Raw genomic sequence first — 26828 nt, 5'->3', positions numbered from 1 at the left:
ACCACTGTGCTGCCCTAGCCATTGTGTAGCCATTGTGTAGCCATCGTGTTGCCCTAGCCAATTCGCAGCCACTGTGTAGCCACTGTGTAGCCCTAGCCATTGCGCAGCCACTGTGTTGCCCTAGCCATTGCGCAGCCACTGTGTTGCCCTAGCCATTGCGCAGCCACTGTGTTGCCCTAGCCATTGCGCAGCCACTGTGTTGCCCTAGCCATTGCGCAGCCACTGTGTTGCCCTAGCCATTGCGCAGCCACTGTGTTGCCCTAGCCATTGCGCAGCCACTGTGTTGCCCTAGCCATTGCGCAGCCACTGTGTTGCCCTAGCCACTGTGTAGCCACTGTGTAGCCCTAGCCACTGTGTAGCCACTGTGTAGCCCTAGCCATTGTGTAGCCACTGTGTAGCCCTAGCCATTGTGTAGCCTCTGTTTCCCTAGCCATTGCGTAGCCACTGCGTAGCCACTGTGTTGCCCTAGCCATTGTGTAGCCATTGCGTAGCCACTGTATTGCCCTAGCCATTGTGTAGCCACTGTGTTGCCCTAGCCACTGTGTAGCCACTGTGTTGCCCTAGCCACTGCGTAGCCACTGTTGCCCTAGCCATCGCGTAGCCATCGTGTTACCCTAGCCATTGTTACCACTGCCCATACTTAGCCACTGTGCTGACAGCCATTGTATGCACTATAGAATGATCCCCATCTTCATCCTCCTGATCACCCTTTGCTCCACAATGACAACAGCAAACCACCCACTACAATCTATGCCTACTGCAACATCAAACTCTGATGACGAGCCCCAACCGACCAGCACCCCAGACACTAACCCACAAACTATAAAGATACCTATCACCCACCACCCCATAACAAATATTCCATGCGATACCTTAAGCAGAAATGCCAAGTTACGATCAAGACTACCCAAAATCTATGAACCCCCAGCCAGACTAGCCACCAAACCTAGCAATACAAGAGACCACCAACGCAATGCCCCCAAACTAGATACCTCCCCCACCAAAAGAGATTCCCACGCTAACAGTCCCATTAACAACCACCGAAAATCAAGCAACAAACCCACCAAAAAGAAAAGCCATGTCACCCCTGCGACACCCAAACCAAACATACCGCTGAAGGGTTCCCTCATTAATGCTAGATCATTAATAGCACATGCCACCGAAATTGCCGATCTCATCCAAATAGGCGACTATGACCTTCTAGCCATAACGGAAACCTGGCTTCACCAAGCTGCAGGACCCGCTTTGATGCTCGCCCTGCCCCCTAACTACAACATTCTCAGAGAGGACAGAACCAACTCTCGAGGAGGTGGCCTACCCATCATCGCTAAAAACAACCTCGCCATAAAAATAGAAACACCCTCAATCACCAAATCTTGTGAATCCTTAACCGCCAAACTCTCAACATCACCTTCTCAATCTATCAATATACACCTCATCGATAGGCCTCCAGGTCCCATTGGAACCTTTGAGGAGGACATCTCTATGATCATCTCAAACATTCTAAAAAACTCATCGCAAGCCATCCTCCTGGGAGACATGAATTTAGGTTTCAACGACCACAAAGACTTGCAAGCGACTAACATCGCCAATGTCATCACAGAACTGGGATTTACCCAAAGAATCTCACAACCTACCCACGAAAAAGGTCGAACACTCGACTTGGTAGCCAACCACAACTGTAATGTAACAATTACCGATGTCTGCCCACAAATCTGGACAGATCATGCATTAATAACCTTACTCATAAATGAAAACACCACCCTACCCAAGGAAAATATATTGCCCCCCCCAACCAACCAGAAATTAAAAAAAATATAACTGCAGACAAACTGCTACCACTTATCCTCCCAACTCTAAACTCCCTATCTGAATCACTAAACCCAACAGCCCTAGTGAACGAATTCAACTCAACCATGGCCATAGCCTTGGACACTATCGCCCCGTTGAAAATGAGAAAAAGCAAGCCCAGAGCACACTTAAACACTTGCTTCACTCCTCACCTCAAATCCCTAAGAATTGAAAAACGCAAATGCGAATCCGCCTGGCGACTAACTCCATCAGAGGCTAACAAAGTAGCTCTCATCAGTGACTCTAAGATCTACAAAAATGAAATGAGGGCCAAAAAAGAAAACTTTAACAACAGAATACTACAGGCTAAATCTGGAACCAAAGAGCTATTTCTCATACTAAAGGAACTGGAAAACCCTATCCCTGTTCCAGACAACTGCGACAAAAATAAAACGTGGTGCTCTAACATCCAAAAAGCTCTAAACAACAAAATTGCCACACTCCAAACCAAAATTGAGAAAAAGAAACAAAATATACCCACTTCAACCAATCAAATTGGTAAACCACCCACCTCTACCAAGCCAAAACACAAATTCAACTTCACCAAAGTAACCATCCTAGAGATTGAAAAAATAATACTCTCGCTCAAACCAACCAACTGTCGAGGCGACATATGCCCAGCCCAACTGATAAAAGACGCGGCCAGAGACCTATCCCCATTTATCTCCAAACTTATTAATGCTTCCTTTGCATCAGGCACCATACCAGACAATCTTAAACAATCATGGGTCCTCCCCCTGCTTAAAAAGCAAACCCTGGACTCCGCCATCCCGACTAACTACAGGCCAATCACCACGGTACCATTTATGCTAAAAATCCTAGACAGAGTGGCCTACCTAGAGATCCAAAAATATTTGGAGATGCACCAACTATTAGGTACCAGTCAGTCAGGCTTCATGCCTCAACATGGTACCGAAACTGCGCTTATCGATCTCAAAACCCAAGTTGATGAGCTGAGAGATCTTGGAAAAACTGCCCTACTCCTCCTGCTGGACCTTTCAGCGGCATTTGACTTGGTGGATCATGACGTGCTCTGTACCCACTTGGAAACTGCAGCCCACTTCTCCACACATGCCATTGCATGGATCAGGTTGTTCCTAAGCGGCAGAACCATGAGGGTTTTCTCCACCTGCGCAGCGGCTGCCCCAGTACCTATCACATGTGGCGTCCCCCAGGGATCCTGTGTCTCTCTGACTATGTATAACATCTTCACGAAGCCCCTGTTCGATGATCTGGACCTTCTGGGTGTCACCTACACAAACTATGCAGATGACACTCCGATTCTCATCCCGATTTCCGGGGGATTATGAACGGGATTTGGCCTTGGTGAACAGGATATACCTCATCATCCAGGCATGGATGGCCCGCCATGGTCTATGCCTGAATAATGACAAAACGGAACTCATCATGCTGGGGAACACACAAAATATCAAAAGACTGAACGACGACTACTCATCATTTCTCATAGATGGCAACACCATTAAAGTAGCGAAAGAAGTAAAAACACTAGGTTTTTACCTCGACTCTTGCCTCTCTCTAACAAAGCAGGTGAATGCGATGGCCTCTAGCACCGCTTACACCTGAAAGCTGATTAGAGCAGCTAAACCATATCTTTCCACCGCCAGTTGCCTCACCCTATCGAGAGCCGTGGTATTATCCAAATTGGACTATTGCAATGCACTATACATAGGGTCCAATAAACACACACTGCAAAAAATCCAAACCCTGCAGAACAACGCCCTTCGAGCTGCCCTAGGAATCCCAAGAAGAGAGCATATCTCAGACGCCAGAAGACAATCTAACTGGCTATCCACAGCTCACAAAATTAAACTCAAAACAGCATCATTGACCTTCAAAAGTATTAATGACCTAGCCCCCAAAAACCTAACAGAAAGATTCAAAAGAAGAACTTCTAACAGACCTACCAGAGAAGCATACACCAACCAACTAGCTGTGCCCCCATTTAAGCTGAGCACAGCCGGAGGCACCAGCTTCCCTGTCAAAGCGGCCCAGCTATGGAACTCCCTCCCATCATCCTTAAGGTCTGACCAATCTTATACACACTTCAGACTTAATTGCATTAAATGGCTCAAAGAAAATGACCTATAACTGACTAGACTAGGACTACTGACGTCTGACCCATAACTGACTAGACTAGGACTACTCACGTCTGACCCACCTGCTAATCTGCAGCTGAACGCATACCTCGTTCATCACCCCCGATTAACCCACCTTGCTCCTTGACATGCAATGTATACTGTGTATACACCCCTGTGTACAATCACCTGTGTATGTAACCATGTATATTGCCATCATTTACTATTAATGCACCCTGTAACCTTCCTGAAATGTGTAACTGTAACATGCAAGCTTAAAGTGTTCTTGAACACGCGCCCGGATACCCTCAGGTCTGTGGGCCACTTTTTCATTGGTGCCCGAGACAGTTTTATGTTCAATTTCGACCCTGATCAGCACAGGCGATGAAATTGGACACACTCATGAGAGCAGTTTCCGTCGAGTCGCGGGAGCAGAAACCTGCTTGTAGGGGGTCTTGAAGGTTGTGGATGTCTAAAAAATTGGTAAGGAGATTGAACACACCCTTTTTGAGCAATTTAGTGTAGTGCAGAAGGAGACACACTGGGCGCAAGTTGCTTTTTTATCAGAGTTATGAACGTTGCGGTTTTGAAAACCATGAGAAAGCAATCAGTCGAAGGGCAGGTTCAAGAGTTCAGTGAGATGAGAGGCCACTAAAGGGTCAACAGGCTTGACTAGCTGAGGAGCAAGAGGGTCTGATGTGGCACAAGAGGGGTTTGCCTACATCAGTAGAGATAGCACCTTGTCAGTATTAGTGTGACTAAAGTGGGAGATAGAAGCAGAGGATGATGGTACAGCAGGCAGCATGTAATATGTAGCGGAGGGAGTGTGAGGAAAGTCAGGAGAGTGTCTAATTTTGGAAATCTTTGCAGCAAAGTAGTCAGCTAGGTCATTGGCTGGAAGAGTGTAGTTGATAATTCTGGACTGAGGAGTGAGTTAAGGGTGCCCTGTAGCCGGTGAGGATGGATGGTGTAGGAGTCGATGAGGGTTGGGTAGAATTCCCTTTTCGCTCAATCGGGTGTGGACCTGAGAGAGTTCAGGGCAGAGATGTAGAGTTTACAGTTCCTCATGCAAGTGGGTACACCTCCTTTTGCGCAGCAGTCAAGGTATGTCTGTGCAGAGAGATCTTAGAAATGGGGTGATCCTAGATTAAGCATGCTGAGACTTGGGGGTGAAAGTAAGCAGTGGGAAGTGAGAGGAGGATGAGTCGTATGATATGGCATTCATAATGTACCTGTAGATAAGTGTTTCAAGGCACAAGTATAGTTGGGAATGGAAGCTGAAGAAGGCAATGTGGGTGTAAAGGCATCAGGTGTGGAGGAGGATTCTGAACTGTAGGTCCGAGAGAAAGGGGGAGTGGTAAAAGGGTTCCTTTTAGTAATAGGTGAAGCAAGTGGTGAGAAAAGGTCACAGGTTGGAAAGGAGATGTTGGTGGAAACAATTGTTAGCCGACATGGATGGTGTGATTCGTGACTGAGAGAGCTGTATATGAATAAGTGATCATGCTATGTTCAGTTGATGAGGTAAGGAAGAGTAGAGAAGTTGAGTCTCGGAGGAAGAGAGGCGAGGTGGATAGTTGTTAGAGGAGGTATGGTTAGCGTGTCTGCTTTGTTTGTTGGAAGAGAGGTGGAGCAGTGGGAGTTGCGAGTTTGATAATAGGGATAGTAAAGGAGGAAGTTGTAGATTGTAGTTGGAGAAAGCGTAGGGTGAGATGAGTAGTGGGAGCAGCAGGAGACGCAGGAGTGAATGCATTATAGCTGAGTAGCACAGTGTGGAGAGACAGTGGAGTAATTGGGGAAACTTGGGGTACTCCCAGGTGCAACTGGAAGAAAGGCAAAAACAAAAAGGCTCATAGGCAAAGAGGCTCTGGAGAAGCTAGTTTCCAATTGTGTGTATTTTTAACCTTGCCTCCTTCTGCCAAGGCTGTGGTGTAATAGAAAGCTGAACCTCCTATTCACACACCTGTAGTCACTTTGCTCTTGGCTAATCATTACTTAGCCTTTGCGCAGCCCCCCCACCCCCTCACCACTTTCAATGAGATTGGCTCAGCAACTCAGACTCAGGGGGTTGTTTAGGGGCTACTTGATTGGTCTCTAGGTGATCAGTCTCTTGAGCTAGTTCAGCAGCTTCCAGTAGAGCAGAATCTTTTTCACTTTTTTGGAAGTCTGATATTGTGGTTGGCTGATGCAATCTTTCTATCGTTAACAGGGATCCTTGGAACAGTAATTAATGTTTTTTACAAAATTGATGAGATATTTTGCTTCGAAGTTTTCAGTGGTTAGTGCAATAAAGCTGGCTGCCATGTTTTGTACGTCCTATGCCAGCTTCAAAGGTGATACCTCTATCAGTGGGGGATGGGTTGGCATGGGGAAGATGGTTTAAAAGATGGTTCATTGTCTAAATAGTGTATATCCAACATATGTCCCTTTCCCAAGGGGTACGTGCCAAGGTCTAATGCACTTGTTCCAAACTAGTGTGCATACGTACGATTACCACACCATACAAAGAACCAGTGGATTGTGTATTAATTATGCACACTAGTTTGGAACAAGTGCATTAGACCTTGGCACGTTTTGTTTAAATCTGTGAACTCCTAGGCAGGGGTCAGCCTAATTGGTGCCGAGATCTGCAGCTGTTCCCATTTCCTTCTGTAGCAGCGCTCTGATAAGCAACCCAAGCGCCCATAACTATCTGGTTTAGACTCCACCATCTCTGCTGAAGTCTGTTCTGCTGATCTGTAATCTCAGTCTAGACTGCTCAATTAGAGGTTCATCCAACTTTCATCTCATTACCACTTTCGTGCAGCAAAGCAAGTATGTGTCCTCTCTAAAGTGAACACAAGATGATTGTGTGATTCTTTGAAACCAAAAACATTCATATATTGAATCCTAATCTGGAAACGTACCAGACTAAAGCAAGTAATCAAATGGAGTTTGTGGTAATGAGTGTGTTTATTTTTCAAGACTTGAGCATAGATGCAATGGATGTGGCCGGAGAGCAGCAGCTGGATGTGGAGCATAACCTCTTCAAGCAGCGGTTGGATAAAGACGGAAATCCTGTGACTCCAGAGGCCGAGAAGCATGGTACCGTTTACTTTATGCCTCCATTTGAGTGATAATCGCATTATTTGTGTTGTTGGTGGGAATAATAGTGTGGCAAGTATGGCTGCTTTGATTACACGACTATGCTAGGTTTCCAGTAAGACACCCAGTGACCAGGAGGCCCCAGATGGACTCCACATGCTCCAATGGTGAGGCTATCACCGTAAGTAGCAACATTACTGTTAAACATCTGCCCTCCTTGTTAGACATTTTCGTGGCTCACGTAAGATGAAGGTTTTTCATTTTTTCTGAGCTTGCTTTCCACACTAATGTTAAAGGCTACGTGGGCCTATACTAAGTGGATGAAGAGTCCTATAATATGCACTCTTTCCAGAAAGTAAAATTATTAATTTGAAGGGTCCTTACTGGAATACAGAGTATAAGCAGAGAACCGGGCTTGAAATCAACGGAGAGCTCTTGTTGCAGAATATTCATATGCTCAAATGAATGGGATGGCAGATGGTGCGCTTATACTATGGAGCATTTATAGGGCACTTTTGAACCACTTGGAGGAAATAAAACTACAATGTGTCCTTTCACCTGTGCCCCACCTCACCATTCAGATACTAAGCTCGCTTTGTACAACACATGCCTTTATTATTGTGTTCCGTCAACGTCTTTGCAGCATTGGACCAGCATCAACTGCCTCTTCTTTTATCACCAGCACAATCTACTTCAGACCTCAAAGGTTGCCCAGTCTCTTTCAGCTCTAGCTCCCGAAGTGGAAGTATAGGATTAGGATTGCTCGCACTTCTTGAACTCACCGCAATTTGGGGTTGTGTGGCTGTGCCTTTGAGCACCTTTGAAATTCCATCAAGTAGAAGGTGCCCTCAGGTCCACCACGAACATCATCATATTTTGTCTTTCTCTGTCCCACTCCGTTGTTTGTCTTGCACACACATGTTCTTATGTTCCAGCTGTGCAAACTATGCACAATGGTTCTATGTACATTTTTTCTGTTGAACTTTCTTAGATGTATACAGTTATGCGTGCAGAGTTTCTTGCTGATCATAGAACAATGTTGTGGGGCAGTGAAAAGTGCAACCCCATTGTAATTAAGGAAGGTTCTAAAAAGTTGCCTCTTCCTCTCAGGGCGATATTCCCTTGGGTGCACGAAGACAGTGGCTCAGTAGCTTAACACTAGTACTAGAGGTGGTTAACTCTGTCCAAGAAAATTTAAAAATGCAATGCATACATACAATCACATTAACAGTTTTTCAAACCACAGTGCTTGAAGAAAATGTGCAAGTGTGTGTTTGTCCCTCTCTTTCCCCCTTTCCCCCCCTCTCTCCCCTTGTATAGAGTGAGATGGGGAATTAGGGATTAATTAGGATACTCCAAATGTATGTGTTAAGAATTTAGAAGTATATTGTTTCTGTTTTTATGACATTTATTTCGATATAAACCTTCCTATTATATATGGTTGTGTTTTAATTGCGTATTTTGATATTGTTACTGTTGAGACTTCATTGACACTTGGGCGTCGTTTATGCATTCAACTTAAGTTATAAACAACACAGCCGAACGCTGGTGGAAAAAAAGCACAATGCCATCACTATCAATTTAAAATGAAAGGATTAGCAGTTACAACTACACAAGCGAAGTATAAAAAGACTTCAAACGTTTCTTAAAACTGAAACATTTCATTGCGTATTATAATTAAACATTATACATAGCCATAAAAGCAAGCCAGCATCCCTTAAAACTTTTTAAAAACTTGATAGCTTTTTCCATGTGCCTAAGAAAAATTGATAAAGCCAAAGCAATCAGTGGCTCTTCACCTCTGAATAGTTTATTGAATGCTTCATCCCTAATTCTTATCCCAAAAGCATTACGCGCCAGCTTCAAGTAGTCCAACATCTAAACTTTAAATTTAGTGCATATGAAAAGCATGTGGTACAATGTATTAAAAATATATGTCGGTGGTATATGCGCTCCTTCTGTTCCTTCATTCACCCTTGCTACTGCCATCTCTCCAATTCTTACTTCACAGTACATACTTCGAAGGTTATGAGCAGGGAGGACATTTTAAATGCTGGCAGCTTTGACAACGTATTAGCTCCCTATAGCACTGTTTTATTGCAAATAATGTTCATATCCTTTTCAAGTGCAAGGTCAGATGCCAAGTTGTTCAGGTGGTTTCAGAAAACTAAGCTCTTGTCCTATGATTTCTGTCCTCTAATTGACATAATGTGAACATTTTAGCAAGTCTTGTTACACAAAGTGTATTATCAATCATCCCAGAGTATATCCTCTGTAAACTGCAACGTTTCACCAAAGAGACTTGAGACGGTAAACCTTGATAAAAGTGTTGCTTTTCACACAGGTCCTGTTTCTGGAGCACATATACCTACTTAGAATCGTACAACTGGTGTTTAAGAGATCAACTATTTTTTAGACTGATATGTCAATTTTGCATTTTGTAAAATGGTGTTAAAAAGAGGGTCAATCATAAAGACTGGTTTTACTCTGTTTTATAATAAGTGATGGGAATTGCCCTTAGCATCTTCACGGATCATATCATTTGGCTGCACAAGTCCAGATTTCTTCTGCTGTCAATTGATTTTAAATAAATAGGTGTACTCCTATGTAGGCCCAATGAATACACTAATTTCAACAAGAAGTTGTGTGTGTGTGTTTGTACATCTGTGTTGGTGTGTATGTGATGTGTGCGACTGTGTGATGGGCACATGAAGCATGAGACCACCAGTGTGTGAAGCACTTGGAGATAGGCCTATGCAAATCAGGCACTCTGGAGCCAGGCCTTTGAGAACACCACAAAGGATATGAACTGTAAATCAAAATAAACATGCACCATGTACAGTGCTTGCACAGAACTGTTAGTGCAGAAGAAATCACAGCCAGATTGTAAATATATTAACTAGTGTGAAACAGGCGTTGCACGAGAATGTCATTCTCCCAAATCTGTGCAGAGCCTACACTGCATTACATCTTGTTCCTACATATCGTAAACTAATCAGTTCAATTGCTGCTGTTTAAAGCAATAATATAGCACAACACAGTGCCATGCCTAACTAAGAACTTCTTTGCACTAAATATTACCTTTGCAAAGAACTTATTTCATAACACTTTCTTTTGTCACAGTGGGCGGCCAAGCGTTCTTCCTTGTTGGAGAGTAAATTTGCTAATTCCTGATGTGATAAATGTGTAAATGTGTTCAGGATACTCCAGTGCCTTCTCTGGCTCGTTTTCTATAAAGAAATTATTTCCATATTAATACGACTATCATCAGGACTGCTGTGGAAAGTCAGAAGGACGACACAGTCCAGAGGACATGTTTGTAGTTTTATTTAAATAAAAGAAAATGCTTCACTGACCCTACTAATAAAAGGGAGTTCCCTTCCTAACAAAGCTAATCTATCAAACGTTCCACAAAATGACCCAAAGTTTGAAAAAGTCTCAAGTTCCTGGAAAAACAAAATGTCTAAATTGTTTTCTTTTTATATTTGATTTATTGTTCATTTATAACGCGCTTAATACCAGCAAGTGGTTTATAATCGCAGGATCGGGATTGGAACCTGTGTTGAGCTGCGTTGTCTGTCTTCCAAGACAAACGCGTTGCCCCTGAGCTATCGTTCCTCCCCTGGTGGAGGGATATTTTCCTGATCCCTATCCACCAACTTGGTCGATCACTCCCCACTTCAACCACTTTTCGGGAGCCTCCGGGGTCCCACTCTGCTTATTGTGCCCATGTGGCTCCTGTGGGGTCCCCTGACACAATATCTTTAGGGTTCCTATGACCCCTCTCTGCTTCTGGTTCGTAGTTTCTTGGTTCCCTTTGACCGTTCTCCAGGTTTATCCTGCTCGGGTGTCTCTCTTCCCCCCTGCCCCTCTCTTTCTGTTTCTCTTTCTCTCTCTCTCTCTTTGTCTTGCTTTTTCACTTTCTCACTTTCTCTCGTTTTTCTCTTTCTACCTTTCCCTTGCTTTTTCTCTTTTCTACCGTTCTCTCGCTTTTCTTTCTCACTTTCTCACTTTCTCTCCTCTCTCACTTTCTCTCTCTGTTTGGCATATGGCCTCTCCCTCAGTTGTCTGCCTCCTCCCGTGCTGCAGCCGGCTCTGTTGGTCTGTGTGGCTCCTCCCCTTGCCGACGTTTTCACCTCAGAGAATTGCCTCCGCATTGGTGTTCTCCTCCATTCATAAGTTGTTGGCCCTTTATTCTTGCTCGGTATCAAAAAAGGGGTGCATTGTTCACCACAGCTTGTCAAGCATTTCGAAAGTTCAGCATTACCTTGAGACAAACACATACATGTATTGTCAGCATGTAAGCAGATACCTCATGGATAGGGAGTACCCCATTGCACTTGAGTCCTTATCCCCTAAATAGTCCCTCCCAGTGAGGTCCCACTTTATCAAACACTTAGGGAGGGGTTTTCTGAGTGGGCTCACCTCCCTAGCCTCAAAGGGGGTGGCTCCCCCTAGGGAAGAAGGGGCAAAGTCTCCAGATTAGTCACACTATCCTGCTCTCATGATACACAGTCTGACCTTATTCTCACTGCCACTGTACAGTGATAAACCGGGCATTTCACCGCTAATGCACATTAAGAAATGCCCTTTGTCAGAATCCACAGCACGTCAAGGAGCATTTCTTTTAAGCTGCATGTGCCTGAGCCAGATCCTGTTCAGTCGCTTATGTCTGAGCTACATCCTGTCCTTGGCACATACACTCAGATGTCACACAATTTTGTTGGAACGTTGCCTGCATATTATTGTGCTATAAGGTATAGCCCTACACGTCTCGGCATTATTACCCCTACTGAGCTGCCTATGTGTTGAGAAATCTGTAAAACTAAAATCTCACTTATACTTCAATGATAACCACTGCATATCTGCGTACTATTTTAGAACCCTGTTTGTAACGAAGAATTTTTAAACCTCACTCCCTGGCCTAACTCATTTCTTTTTGTGCACTGGTAATTTCGTAAGGTTACCAGTGCGCAGGGAGGTGGAGCTGTCTTTCTTTAATATTATTAGAGTGCTACTACCTCCCTTAAAGGGAGTAGTGCACGAGAAACATTAATTTCTTATGCTTTTTTGATCTATGGGATCCTTTTCCTATGCTACTTGAAGCTCAGACATGCTAGTGCTGTAGTGCCTTTATTTTTACCTTTTTGGCTGCACTCCTGGGAACCTTTTTTATGGCATGGTAGCAGTTTGTCACTACAGTGCTCAAAGTGGCTTGCCATCTTGCGTGGCTGTTTTTTTGTGCTTCACTTCCTTTTGGACATCTTGGCGATATATGGGCATCCTCTTTTGGTGGCATTGTCAAGAGTCCGGGAAGTAGCCTTTTGTATGCAGTGAAACTGGTTCAGGTTGGGTATGGCGCTGCAGACAGTCACAATACACATCGTGGATCTTGTGTGAATTAGACGGCTTGCAAGAGTTTTAATGGTGCAGGCCCCTACTAGATAGGTGGGCTGGGGGGTCTCCTCATTCTAGGATTCCGTATATCAGGAGAGGATCTGGAGCGACTTGTCCGTTCACCACTGGAGCCAAGGAGCATGAGAGGCCACAGAGAATGTTAGATAACTGCTACTGAGATGACACTTGCCCATCTGATCTACTGCAAGGAGAAGCTCTGCTCTTCTTTCGACCGGGGAGGCCTTCCATGTTGCCTCCCTCCCTTGAACAGGTTGCCTAAGCAATTCTGAGCCCTCTTTCAGGTAGGTCATCGTGCTGGACCGCTTGACGAGTTGTGGCACCCGATGTGGGCACTTTTGTTGTGTGAATCTCGCATGCCTAGTGTTGTGAAATTAAGGACATCCTCCTTGTGAGCCGTGGATATTGCTACTCTGCTGCTGTGCTCTATCAAGAAGTAGTAGGTTCTGTTTATGGAGCACAGCGACCCAGTTTTAATCGTACAGTTGCATTAGGACTGGTGTCTCGGAGAGCCACACCTTTTCAGAATGTCAATTTTTTAAAATGGTGTTTGTAGTCCTAAAAAAAGATCCATCATAAAGATTGATTTCACTTTTTTATATCCTTCTTCTTTTTCCCCAATTTAGGTTGAATTAGAACAATGCTTAACTTGAAACTATGTGAATTCTAGAGTGTATTGTTTCTCCTGTTCTGGACAACAAACTGTGATTGTAAATGTGTATATATTGTTTTACTTACCTTTTTATATATACTTTGACTTAACACATGTGTTCTGTGTTGATAGATGATTGTATCTTTTTGTATTTACTTGTGTAGACCTCAATTGCTTGACATTCTCTTTTCTATATGAATTGTACCCCAGATCTTGGAAGTCTAAGCCGTAGTGCTCCAGATAGTTAACAAGTGAGAGTTTAGTTAGACTATTGTTGTAAACCTTTGCAGGTCCACTAAGGGTGACTGCTTCTCAGAACCCTGCACCAGTAGTGGTTCTAAAATGAACTTCTATCATTGTTACAAGCAAAATGCTACCAAGGATAGCCTAGCAGTAGCATGCCCAAATGTAAGTTTGGTTCATACCACCCTTGTTTGTCCCTTTGCTCTGGCATCCTACTCCCTAGTTCATTTGATTTCTGGCATCTGTGTACTGCTATAGTGATTGTCAGTGCTTACTCTTTTGTTGTTGGTGAAAAGTTGTATACAATTTAAGCAATTATTTTATGTGCGAATGGGCACAGACGTTGTAATTTTATTCCTGAGGTTAGTGCTTTAAATGTTAGGAATACAGTAGCGCTTTCTGAAGGTCTACTTGGTGTAAAGACTGGAGGGGGGGAGTATCTGTACTTCTGCCCTCTGTATGGCAGAGTAGAGGCACAGAGCACCCCAGCCAAGGTTCTCTGTTGTTTTAGCAACGGATGAACAACCAAGGCTTAAGCTCTCAGGAGCTAATGCGGGCTGGTTCTTAAGTACAGTGTAGTCCCCAAGCTCCCACAAAGGAATGTTCACACACTTATGTGCGAACACAGTTCTTTAAAAATAAGGTTCACGATATATACATCAATTAATAACACACTGTCCATGTGGTACCACTCTTAGCTATTGACTCCTTTAAAAAGCATCATATGCTGACAGTTATACCGGCATACAAATCCTACAGCAATGTGTAGCCGCATAGATCATAGGAAGGAAGGCAAGTTAGGTTAAACAATGTCAGAATGCTTTCTTAAGCTACTAAGATGCAGTTCTGAGTGAGGATCCCCCCAAACCCCCATCTGGGCAACATGTAATAAAGAGCATTAACAAGCCCAGTCTATTAAGGTTTAAATAGTCTCGTTTCCTGGTTAAAAGGTTCAACTACCCCAATGTACCCGAGTTGGAAGAGTTTCTTCGATGGTTCGTCGACGGATCCCTCGAGGATGGACTCCCTTAAAAGCAGGAGCAACAGGGCATCGAGATTCCGCAAAGAAAGGTGCACTTGCATCGAGACTGCAGTTTTTATCTTCGATGATTATCGGTCGTGTAAGTCCTGTGAAGATGAGGCATGTGGTCCAACTCGATGCAAAGAGTTTGGTGCCGCAAAGAAGACTTGGTGATGAACGTAGGCCCAGCAGCGGGCATCGGGCGTCTGGATAGCTTTGGCGATCGGGACTCGACCACGGGCTGGACTTCGGATCTTCACTCGGTCAGCGTCTTTGTTGGCTTCGGGTGGCGGGAAACCCACCGGCAGACTTCCTCAGTCGTCGACGACCTCGACTTTCTCCAGTGGGGCCAAGCGGTCAACATTGATGGCAAGGGAGCTCTTCGTTCAATGTTCTTAGGCAAGGTGAGGCGTTGCGGCTCCAGGTGCCGAGCAGCACAGCGACACGCTGCCCCCACTTCTGGGCAACACGACTCAACTGGCTTCCAGCGGTTACAGAAATCCTCTGAACCCTGGTCGATTGCAATGGACTTTGATGGCCTCGATGTCCTGGTGCTTTACTTGAAGATTCTCGGTGAACCTCTTCTCTGGTCGACAGCCTTTCGGGATTTGCTTCCAGGGTACCTCAATGAAGATCAGGTTCTGCACGATGTTACCTCATAGCTCGGAGAGAGGTCTGCCACCAGGTCCTCTCTTGGGTCAGTCCTTGACAGCTTTTAGATTGGGTCGAAGGAAGCAGCAGCAATTCTTCTTCTTCCAGATGGGCTTCAAGGATAAGGAGCTTCGATTTTCTACTTCAGCTTCGGTCCTCGGTGTCCATTCAAACGATCGAAAAAAAAAGGATCGAATGACCTTTTGCTCGAATGCAAAAGGATTGGGGAAAAAAAAGGGTCGAAAATGTTATTTTTATATATATATATATATATATATATATATATATATATATATATATATATATATATATATATATATATATATATATTTCTGAGGCTTGTGGAATCTGCTTAGATCACATGCTGTGCATAGGCCGACATCTAGTGGAAGCTGCGGAGTATTACAGTTTGTTTTTCGAAACTCGAAAATGGGCGTCGACACAGGCGTGCCAGTAATACTATCCCTAGTGTGACGTCCACTGTACCCAAGATCCCTCATGCGTCTAGGATCCTCAGATTGTTTTTTTCCGCCATACTGGTCGGAAGCATCTTGCGGAGTCCCCTGGCCTTAGCCATACTTTTGCTAATAATTGAAAAATATAATTCTTTATTGACATCCTTCCCCACCCCAACGTCGACCCTCAACACTCGACGACGGCTGGAGAAGACATCGACCGTTGGCTGCCGCACAACGGATCTGGGCCTCGGAAGGCCGCTGGCCTCGGCCCGGGCCTTGTAGGCCGCTGGCCTCGGCCCTGCAAGTAGGGAGAGTGGGGGGTGGTACATACTCTTCACTCTTGGTATATAAGTACACCTTATCTTATATATTTCATACACTTACCAGCCCGCTGCCTTTAGGTGCGTATGGAGGGTACCCCTTTCCAATTCTGCCCCAAGTGCAACCGCAAATACCCTTGGGTCGACAGGCACGCCACGTGCAATCTCAGCTTGCCGAGGGACCACCCCGAAGCGAACTGCAGAGCGTGTAGTAGGTTTAAACCTAAGACACTTAAGGACCGTTCGACTAAGCGTTAGGCCCACCACGCCAGGCAGGCGGCCATGGCAGCAGAGGGCGCCTTCAGCGATGGCAGCGACGCCGTACTTTCGGACGGCGAGGGCATTACGGCGTCGAAAGACAGCCGAGCGCAGGTCCCCGACCTCGGAAGGTCGTCCGGCAGGGCGGCTATGGGGAAGACCCCCGGCGACGCAAGCGCTACACACCCTACACACACTAAGCACACTAAGTCCAACCGAACCTCGACGACGTCGACTTCTCGGAAAGAGGCACAGATAGAACGGTCGGACTCGGTGTCCTCTGGGCGCTCTCGATCGAGATCGCCTCATGACGCAAGGCAATCATCCACTCTTGCTAAGAGTGCCTCGCTCCCTAGACTAACGGAAGTTCGATCGTCGGAGGACGAAGACGACTTCCACCCCCAGGCCGCGCTCCAAGAGACGGAGCCCGTAGTTAACACCAGCGAGGCCCCACGCTCGAAAAACACAGATACCTCTCCCGATCCTCGATGCCAGGCGTCGAAAGTCTCCGGGGCCTCCAAGGGACAGGGAAAACATTTTTCCACGCACGGGGAGGGGGGGAAACAGCGGAAAGCACATTCTTCCACTCCTGTACGACCATCCTTCCCCCCTAAGCAAACAGATAAATACAAGTCTACTGAGAGATCAACATCCAGCAAGGGTGCCCTTGATAAGTCCCCTAAATTGCCTACTAAAGTCATACCCTGTTCCAAAGAATGGTCCAGTGAAGACATAGACAGGGTCATGTCAAGGATGTCTTCCTTGGCTGATTTCTACGACAAGAATCCAGAGCATTTCCTCTCGTATGACCCTCACGGGGCCACACCCTCAGGTTCCACTGATCCTATCCCCCTAAGTAAAAAGGCCCGGTTCGAAAGACCTGAACCCTTCGAGGTGCAGCCTTACTCTACTCCATTCCCTGAGGGGGACCAGGAGTTTGAAATTATGGAGGAACAAGCCGGGACGGAATACTATGCGGATGATGAGGATCAGGAGGAGGGAGAAGATGAGCAGGAAATTTACAGAGTAGATTCCCCGGTAGAGAACGAAGCCCCAGTTACCGACTCGCCAGTCGATAACCAGCCCCTCCTTAATGAGGTTCTCGCTCGCGCGGCAGAACATTTTCACATCGACACCCACGGTGTACAGGAGGAAAGGGACTTCGCTGAAGAGTTGGTGGGAGAGAGGAGGCCGGTCGCTCAGACCATCCCTATCCTTAAATCCATCCAACGAAGAATAGATCCGTCCCTGGTGAACCCAAACCTCACCAGAGCAGTCAACCCCAGGGTCGAAAAGCTTTTCCGGGCAGCCCAGTCTGACCCTCTCTATATAAGAGGACATCTTAAACCAGACTCCCTAGTTGTTACCAACACTCGGAAGAGGGCTGGAACACCCTTATCTTCATCAGAAGCTCCTCCCGACAAGGAGAGCAAGAAACTTTACGGGTTTGGCAGGAAGGTAGCCTCAAAGTCCGCCTACCAAGCAAGGATTGCTAACTCCACCACCCTGTTGGCCAGCTACAACTGCCATCAATGGGAAGAGGTCGCGGCGCTCATAGCCTCTGCTCCTGATCCGTTAAAGGGCCAATTGGCTCGGATCTCGGCAGAAGGGAGAGCCGTGTCTGGTTGCATATTAAAAGCAACTTTCGACGCCGCGGACAACGCAGGAAGATTGATAGCAGAAGGTACTGTTATCAAAAGACATGCGTGGTTACGGCAGTCGGGGTTCAAGACAGAAACTCAGGCTTCATTAATAGACAAGCCGGTGGAACCCGATCTATTGTTTAGGAAAGCCGTCGAAGACGCACTTAAAAACGCCAAGGACGAATACGAGACACTGAAATCCCTTGGCCAACTAACCAACAAACCCCCTAACCAGAGGGGGAATAGTAATTTTCGTCGCCAACGCGGCCAAAATTCACAAAGAGGCAACTATTCCCAGGTACAGGGTACACAGTGGAACAACAGCCAGCAGTCTACCCAAAGTTACGGCAGGGGTAACAAGAGAGGGCGTGGAAGAGGCAGAGGCAGCCCCAACAAGGGAGGTGGCACGCCTCCACCAAAGCAGTGACGCTCAATTCAGGGTCCCTTCTCACGCAACCCCAGTAGGGGGACGCATTTCCAACTTCACCCAGGCTTGGGAAGGGATCACCTCAGACAGATGGGTGCTGTCAACAATGTCCACAGGATATTGTATAGAATTACTGCAGCGTCCCCGGAACCATCCTCCACGACAAAGAGTACACTCCTTAGAACATCAGAAGATCCTTCTCGAGGAGATTGCCATTCTGCTAGAAAAGGACGCGATAGAACTCGTCCCAGGACACCAGGTAAACAAGGGTATCTATTCAACTTACTTCCTTGTGCCAAAGAAAGATTTGACAATGCGCCCAGTACTGGACTTACGGCCTGCCAACAAGTATGTCAAGCCCCAAAAATTCCGTATGACCACGCTAGAAGAGGTAATCCCCCTCCTAAAAAAGGGGGATTACATGGCAACCTTGGATATGAAAGATGCTTATTTTCATATTTCCATGCTCCCGGCGCACAGAAAGTACTTGCGCTTCAAGGTGGACAGTCGCCACTACCAATTCAAGGTACTGCCCTTCGGGATAGCTTCAGCACCCAGGGTATTCACCAAGGTACTGGCGGTGGCAGCTGCACACCTACGCAGGGAGGCAATCCCAGTGTACCCTTATCTGTACGACTGGCTCATAACGGGGGAAACCCCAGGAATTTGCAGGACAAACATTCAAAGGACTATCGACCTCCTCCACGAATTAGGCTTCTCAATCAACGAGAAGAAGTCAAGCCTAGTGCCAAGCACCTCAAAACAGTTCCTAGGAGCAATCCTAGATACTCAGAAAGGGTTGACCTTCCCTTCGGAAGAGAGAATTCGGAATATACTACTGCAGATTCCACATTATCAGTCCAGTCAACAAATAACGGTACGCAAAGCAATGCGGTTACTGGGCATGATGGCGTCATGATTTACCTGGTCCCCCACGCGCGACTGCACATGCGTCCTATGCAGGAATGGTTGGCGAAACAGTGGTCTCAGGCAAGTGGTCAGTGGGACGATCTAGTGGTCGTTTCGCCAACACTTGTACAGAGCCTACACTGGTGGACAAGAGAGAATCTCGCAAGGGGAAAACCCTTTTACGATCCCGAAGTACAGGCAGTGGTGACTACAGATGCATGCCTGACTGGGTGGGGAGCTCACCATCTCCACCACACAGCTCAGGGTCTCTGGTCTCACTCAGTAGCCAAGAACCACATCAACCTGCTAGAGCTTCTGGCAGTATTCAGAGCGCTTCGGGCGTTCGAGCCCCATCTAATAAACTTGTCGGTGCAGATCCGGACGGACAGCACGACAGCCATGTTCTATCTGAACAAGCAAGGAGGGACTCGTTCGCCAAATCTGTCCAAGCTTGCCCAGAAAATCTGGATATGGGCACTCAGACGGAACATCTTCCAACCATGGTTTCCACACCTACGCAGGATGGCGGTGTGCGAGCCCATCAAACTCCCAGCCTGGTACAACCTACTGTCCCAGCAACAAGGTCAAACAGTGCACCAGCAACCCAATTCAATGAACCTGGCAGCATGGCTCCTGAGGTCATAGAGTTTGGACATCTCAATTTACCACAGAGGTGTATGGACATCCTAAAAGAATCCAGGAAACCAAACACAAGGCACTGTTACTTTGACAAGTGGAAGAGATTTGTTATTTGGTGCCAGAATAAACAAATCAACCCGGTTGATTGCACTCCTTCCAACATTGTGACATACATGCTCCACCTGCTGGATGCAGGATTGGTTTTTAACTCTCTGAAAGTACACCTGGCTGCCCTCTCGGCTTACACCACATCCCATAACAAGGTGTCGTGGTGGAAAGTACCAGTAGTTAAAGCCTTCATGGAAGGAGTAAAGAGACTTCACCCTCCTATTTCTAACCCACCGCCAGGATTCGAACCCATGCATAAAAGTAGTCTCAAACACCTGACTTATAAAACTGCCTTCTTAGTAGCCATTACCTCTATAAGAAGGGTCAGTGAAATTCAGACTGTCAGTGCAGGATCCTTTCTTTACTATCCACAAAGACAAACTGGTTTTACGCACACACCCTAGGTTCTCACCTAAATTTATATCTAAATTCCATGTAAACCAGTCCATCGAGCTTCCGGCTTTCTTCCAGAACCCGCAAAGCTCGGCTGAGGTGAAACTACACACCCTAGATGTGCGTAGGGCGGTCCTCTACTATGTAAACAAAACCAGACCGCTAAGGAAAACAGATCAACTGTTTGTCTCCGTAGCTACAGGCAGAGAGGGAGATCGCGTCTCTAAAGGCGCTATCTCGAAGTGGATTATCAACTGTATACAGCTGTGTTACTCTCTTTCTGAAAAAACTCTGCCTTTTACGCCAAGAGCCCACTCTACTAGAGGCATTGGGGCCACTCTGGCTTTCATTGCAAATGTTCCCCTCGACACCATTTGCAAAGCAGCTACTTGGAGCTCTATTCACACTTTTACTCAGCATTACTGCATTGACACTCATTCCAAGACAGATACACAAGTGGGACAAGCGGTTCTGAGACACCTGTTTGCTCATGACTCTTCTCACATCCCACCTCCTTCTTCTGGTACTGCTCGCTAATCTATGCACAGCATGTGATCTAAGCAGATTCCACAAGCCTCAGAAGGGATACATTACTCACCGTAATCGTATTTCTGATGCTTGTATCTGCTTAGATTCACATGCGACCCACCCTTCCTCCCCTCCGAGAGAAGGCGCATGATTGCTGGTAGTCTTACCTTTCTGTCTATCTGCTTGGATTATCTGTACTCGCGCTACTCCTCATGCTTCCTCATGTCGGGGAAAAAAAAATACAATCTGAGGATCCTAGACGCGTGAGGGATCTTGGGTACAGTGGACGTCACACTAGGGATAGTATTACTGGCACGCCTGTGTCGACGCCCATTTTCGAGTTTCGAAAAACAAACTGTAATACTCCGCAGCTTCCACTAGATGTCGGCCTATGCACAGCATGTGAATCTAAGCAGATACAAGCATCAGAAATACGATTACGGTGAGTAATGTATCCCATATATATATATATTTTAGTTTGGGTTGGTAAAAAAATGTATTTAATAAAGAAAACAGGGGGATGGGGGGAACCCCACCCCCCCATTTAAAAAAAAATAAAAAAAAATGGACCCTTTTTTTCAATCCTTTGACTGTCGATCAAAAGGCATTCGATCCTTTTGTTTTCGACCCTATCACTGGCAACCGAAGTCCTCAGATATACACATCTGTCCCTCATTCACCCTGCTGAACCAAGCTCAGTCAGCCAATCGGGCGGAAGGGCATTCATGCAGGCAGGCAGCCAATCAGGCTTACATGCATTCAGGCCATTCACTTCCACCCAGACACCCATAACCAGGAATGTGGATTAGGGCAAGCACCCAGCCTTTCAGCACACCACACTGTATTCATGTCCGTTTCAGGCAGGGCTGTCTCATTCATTGTGTCACACACACAGAAACCCATAATATAGAAGCATATTGGTCACACAATCTATTCACACAGGTCCCACCCCAAGGGTGTACCCACAATATACAGTCACGGGGAAGGCTCCAGCCAGTCTGGCCTGGACTTCCCCCACAATACCATATATGGTTCTTCCACCCAACAGCCCGTCAGAGGAAGGGACAGAGTCGGGGCTTCCCATGACATTTGCAAAACAAGTTGACAGGCAATAGAAACCAAGAGGTCACTGGGGCCATCTTGCCTTCAATCAGGAATCTACTGATTCCTATGGCAGGGCCTGGGTATCCCAAAATGGAGGTAACTCGTAGCACCTGTCAAATTCTGCATCGAGATGCCACCAGCCCATACCCTGCTCTGTGGGCCACACACAGATGCCCAAAAACATACACTATAGGTACAGGTTTTACCCCCACCCAGAAAACAACACAGAACACACATGATAAAGGAGTACAGGACAAGGACATGGAGACCATGTTCCTCCAATGCATTTCCAGCATCACAGACTGAGATTAGGGTGGTCTAATCTCCCGCGAGAATGACACCCTCATCCAGACGGTCAACATACATTCTGAAAAAACAAAATCTGCATTATCCTGACTCTTCCCTGGTCTGTGCTCAATAGTGACGTCTATCCCTTGCAGGCTAATGGACCACCTGAGCAGTTTAGGGTTGTCACCCTTCATCTGCATAAGCCACTTTAAGGGCTTATGGTCCGTTTGGACCTTGAAGGTAGACCCCTTAAGGTAGGGCCTAAAACGCCTAAGGCTTCAAACTATACTGAAACATTCCTTTTCAACAGTAGCCCACCTAAGTTCTCTAACTTTGAGTTGCTTACTGATGAATATGATAGGATGTTCCCTCCCTTCGTCATCTAACTGGGACAAGACGACTCCAGTTCCGGTGTCACAGCCATCAGTTTGAAAAATAAAGGGTTTGCTGTAATCAAGCGAACAAAACACAAGTGCACTACACAGACTTTCCTTCAAGCCAACAAAGGCCCTCTGACAGTCTGAGGGGCAGCTCTGGTTGCATAGTCTCCCATGAAGTTCCGGTAATACCCAGTGAGGCCCAAAAAGCTCTCACCTGGGTTTGAGTAGTGGCAGTGTCCCAGTCATGTACATCCTGTACCTTACTGGGGAGAGGTTGGATTCAACCCCATCCTACCTCATGACCAAGGTAAGTGACTTTCTCCTGAGCTATCTGGCACTTGGTGGACTTGATAGTGAGGTTAGCCCTTCACAAGGCCTGCAACACCCGATCCAAACGAGTCAAATGCTCTTCCCAGGGGGAACTGTAGATGGCAATGTTCTCTAAATAGGCCACACAAAAGGCCTCCAGCCGACTGGGCGCATGACTGAACAACCTTTGGAAGGTGGCAGGTGCATTCTTCACCCAAAATGCATGACTGTTAACTGGTAGAGCCCCTCAGATGTTGAGAACACTGTTTTGTCCTTGGCCTGGTCCATCAGAGCAATTTGCCAATAGCCTGAGTTGAGGTCAAAGGTGCTTACAAATTTGGCAGCATCTATGGTGTCCACAAGCTCATCAGACCTGGGCAATGGGTGTGTCAGGTTTGGTGACGGCATTGACTCCTCTGTAGTCCACACAGAACCTTCAATCCTTGGTACCTGCCTGGGAACTAGCCTTGGGGACAAGGGTCACAGGACTGGATCAGGGACTGGTTGAGGGTTCAATTACACCCAAATCTAACATCTTGGTGACCTCAGCCTGGATGTGGTTCTTTACAGCATCTGACATCCGATAGCATCTGCCTTTGACAGGTACACTGTCACCAGTGTCAATTTTGTGCTTGTACCACAGTGTGAGGCCTGGTGTCAGTGAGAACAGAGGGGCGTACTGCCGGAACAATGCCCTGCAGGCCCTCTGCTGTCAGATCTGGAGAACGATTAACTCCCTCCACTGAGCCATCTTGGGGGTTGCTATGCAGCAAATCAGGAAGGGGCTCTCTCATCCGCCTCTTGCTCTGAATCTAGCGGAAGGCATGGTACTTCCTCTCTTCTGTGGAAAGGCTTGAGCCTGTTAACATGGAAAACCTGAGCGGCTACCCCAGGGACTGCAATGTCAACCAGATAAAGGACTTCACCCATCTTGGAGATTATCCTGAAGGGTCCAGTCTACTTATCTGCCAGAGCATTAGGCTTGGTAAGCTCCATCACAAAGATCTCCTGTCCTTGAGTCCAATCCACTTGTGATAATTTTTTATAAAATAAATGTTTAATAAAACTCTCAACCAGACCATTGGTCTGAGGATGGTAGGAGGTGGGGAACTTATGTCACTCAACATCGCTTGCATGTAACTAGACATGAAGTTGGATCCTCTGTCAGAGACCACCTCTTTAGGGAATCAAACTCTGGTGAAAATGCCCAGGAGAGACCTTGCAACCAGCCTGGCAGTAATGGTCCGAAGGGGTATAGCCTCAGGGTAACTGGTGGCATGATCAACCAATACCAGAATGAACCGGTGTCCACCTGATGTGGGAGGGCCCAAGGGACCGACAATGCCTATGCCCACCCTCTCAAATAGAGTGCCAACCACTGGCAAAGACTGCAGTGGGGCAATGACACTGCCTCCAGTCTTGACTGACAACTGACAAGTGGGACAGGTCTGACAGTGGCACTCCACTTCTACTCCCATCCGGGGCCAGTAGAAATGTGCAGAGAGCCTTTGCTTAGTCTTCTTGGTCCCAAGATGACCAGCTAAGGGCACCTCATGCGCCAGCTGCAGTAGGAAGGACCTGTAAACCTTGAGTACCACCAACCTCTTGAGGGCACCACATTCAGGCCTAGTGGGCTCATTACAAAGGAGCTCACCCTCCCAATAAATGTTGAATGACCTAGGCACTTCACCTTGGGCCTGGGCCTGTTTTCCTAGACCCTCAATAGAGTGCCACTCTCTCTGACCCTTACAGAAGTAACCCCTAGAGGGCCCCCTTTCACCCAGCAGGCATTGAAGGTTGGGGTGATCCTGAGTACCTCTCCCGCAGGAGGGTCTTCTGGCTCTTCTCCCTCCACAGTTGAGTCTCGGGTTACCATTGGACCCAGCCCGTCTGGAGTCTTTATCCGAGTGGGTGCTGTTGAAACAGCAGGAAGAGAAAGAGCCCCCTTCACAGAGGTAGTCCTCTTGCTGTTCCTTCCCGCCTTGGGTTTCCCCCTTGGCTTGGGTAATTGACTTGCAGTCAGACCTTGAGCAATCTGAAACCTAGTGACTGCAGCAGCAGTTGGGGGTAGTCCATCTGAAATCAACCCCCAACTCTACTAGATCATTTCCAACAATATGTTGGCACATTGTCCTGAACCAGGACGGGAAGCTTTGCTGTCTTGTCCGCAATCGTGATGGTGACTAGGACTACAGGAGATAATTTGGGAGGCCCACCAGCTAACTTGGTAGTTCTAAGAGGAGCACCTACATAGTCCTCTGATGTGAGCAGAGTCCTGTCCATCACTGTCATACACCCCCCAGTGTCTCTCAAACCAGTGGAAGGCTGGCCATTCAGGAGGACACTTCTCAAAAATCTGCAGGTATTTTGTGGGATAGTAGCCAGTACTTCTGCATACTGCTCCCAGGCCCCAAGGGACACTAGGGAAATCTCTGCAGGAGCACTAAAGAGGATTCCTGTTTAGGAGGGGAGGACAGTGGCCTCCACCTCGGGCACGAAGCAAGGGTAGGTCAGGCTGACAGCCTGGACTCCAAGTGCCTTACCTTTACACTTAGGGCCTCACCCTGAAGGGCAGTGCATGGTTTAGAAATAGTCAGCAGGAGAGGTGACAATCCCAGAAACAGATTCAGTAATAACCCCAAGGGTAGGGTCTTCAGTGGTTCCACAACCCACCCCACCCTTCATGAAGAGCATCACAATCAGTCTGGTAGTCCACCAGGGCAGCTATCCGCTCAGCCCTAGACTTATGTTCAAAGTCTAACTATCTGGCTTCACAAGCACTCTGGAGAGCCTGTAAGATTACCCGGGTCAATTTGCAATAGATTCCATTGCTTGTAATGTAGTTATCCTAGTACACAACTAAAACCTCAATTTAACAAAGTGTGGATATTTTGGAGGTGGCGTGGTTACACAGAGAGTTTTAAAACCATTAGAATCACACCGCTGCCACCAGTGTGAAGGCTTGAGGGGGGTATCTGTACTCCTGCCCTCTATATGGCAGAGCAGAGGCACGGTGCACTCCAGCCAAGGTTCCCAATTGTGGTAGCAATGGTCAAGCAACCAATGCTTAAGCTCTCAGGAGGTGAGGCGGGCTTAAATACAGTGTAGAACCCAAGGTCCCAAAAAGGAAGTTCACACTCTATGGTATGTGCTAACATTTTTTATTTATATAAAAAAAGGTTCAAGATATATACATCAATTAGTAATACACTTTGTACTCTGGCAATTCTAATATGGAAAATATATACAATGTCTATGTGGTACCACTCATAGCTATTGACTCCTTTAGAATGCAAAAACTGCTGACCGTTATAATGGCATACAAATCCTACAGCAATCTGTAGCAGCATAGATCATAGGAAGGAAGGCAAGTTAGGTTAAACAATGGCAGAATGCTTTCTTTAGCTACTAGAATGCTGTTCTGAGTGAAGACCCCCCCCCCCCCCCCACCTGGGTAACCTGTAATAAAGAGTTTTAACAAGCCCAGTCCGTTAAGGTTAAAATAGTCTAGTTTCCTGGTCAAAATGTTCAACTATCCCGATGTACCTATGGAGCCCTTCGCTCAATGTTAGGCAAGGTGCAGCGGTGCAGCTCCGGTCGTCGAGAAACACAGCATCAAGCTGTCCGTGCTTCTGGACAACATTACTCTACTGGCTTCCAGCGGTTACGGAAATCCTCTGCACCCCGGTCGACGGCAATGAACTTTGATGGTCTCAATGTCGTGGTACTTTACTTCAAGATTCTTGGTGAACCCCTTCTCCGGTCGACAGCCTTTCAGGACTGTCTTCCAGGGTACCTCGATGAATATTAGCTTATGCACGATGTTCCCTTGTAGCTCGGGGCAGAGGTCTCCTAGGCAGGTCCTCTCTTGGATCAGTCCTCGACAGACTCGACAGCTTTTAGATTGGGTCGAAGGAAAGCAGCAGCAATTCTTCCAGCTGGTCTTCAAGGATAAGCAGCTTCAAGTTTCAACTTCAGCTTCTGAACACATTTGGAAGTAAGAGGTCCCCAGATATACACATCTTTCCCTCATTCACTCTGCTGAGCGAAGCTC

At 46.7% G+C, this 26828-nt stretch overlaps 1 protein-coding gene across 1 annotated transcript in view; it reads left to right on the top strand.

Moving 5' to 3' along the window:
* The window catches only part of ERGIC3 (ERGIC and golgi 3), an 834442-nt gene that overhangs the window by 141150 nt on the left and 666464 nt on the right, over positions 1–26828 (top strand). Inside the window, exon 4 of the mRNA XM_069652225.1 lies at positions 6909–7028. Within this exon, the coding sequence (XP_069508326.1) occupies positions 6909–7028 (120 nt within the window). The remainder of the gene's footprint in view (positions 1–6908; positions 7029–26828) is intronic.

Source organism: Ambystoma mexicanum, chromosome 3p, assembly GCF_040938575.1.
Source record: "Ambystoma mexicanum isolate Mex_15411 chromosome 3p, UKY_AmexF1_1, whole genome shotgun sequence".
NCBI classification, from domain to species: Eukaryota; Metazoa; Chordata; class Amphibia; order Caudata; family Ambystomatidae; genus Ambystoma; species Ambystoma mexicanum.
Note: the sequence above shows the minus strand (reverse complement) of the source record. Positions and strands in the feature narration are given on the sequence as shown.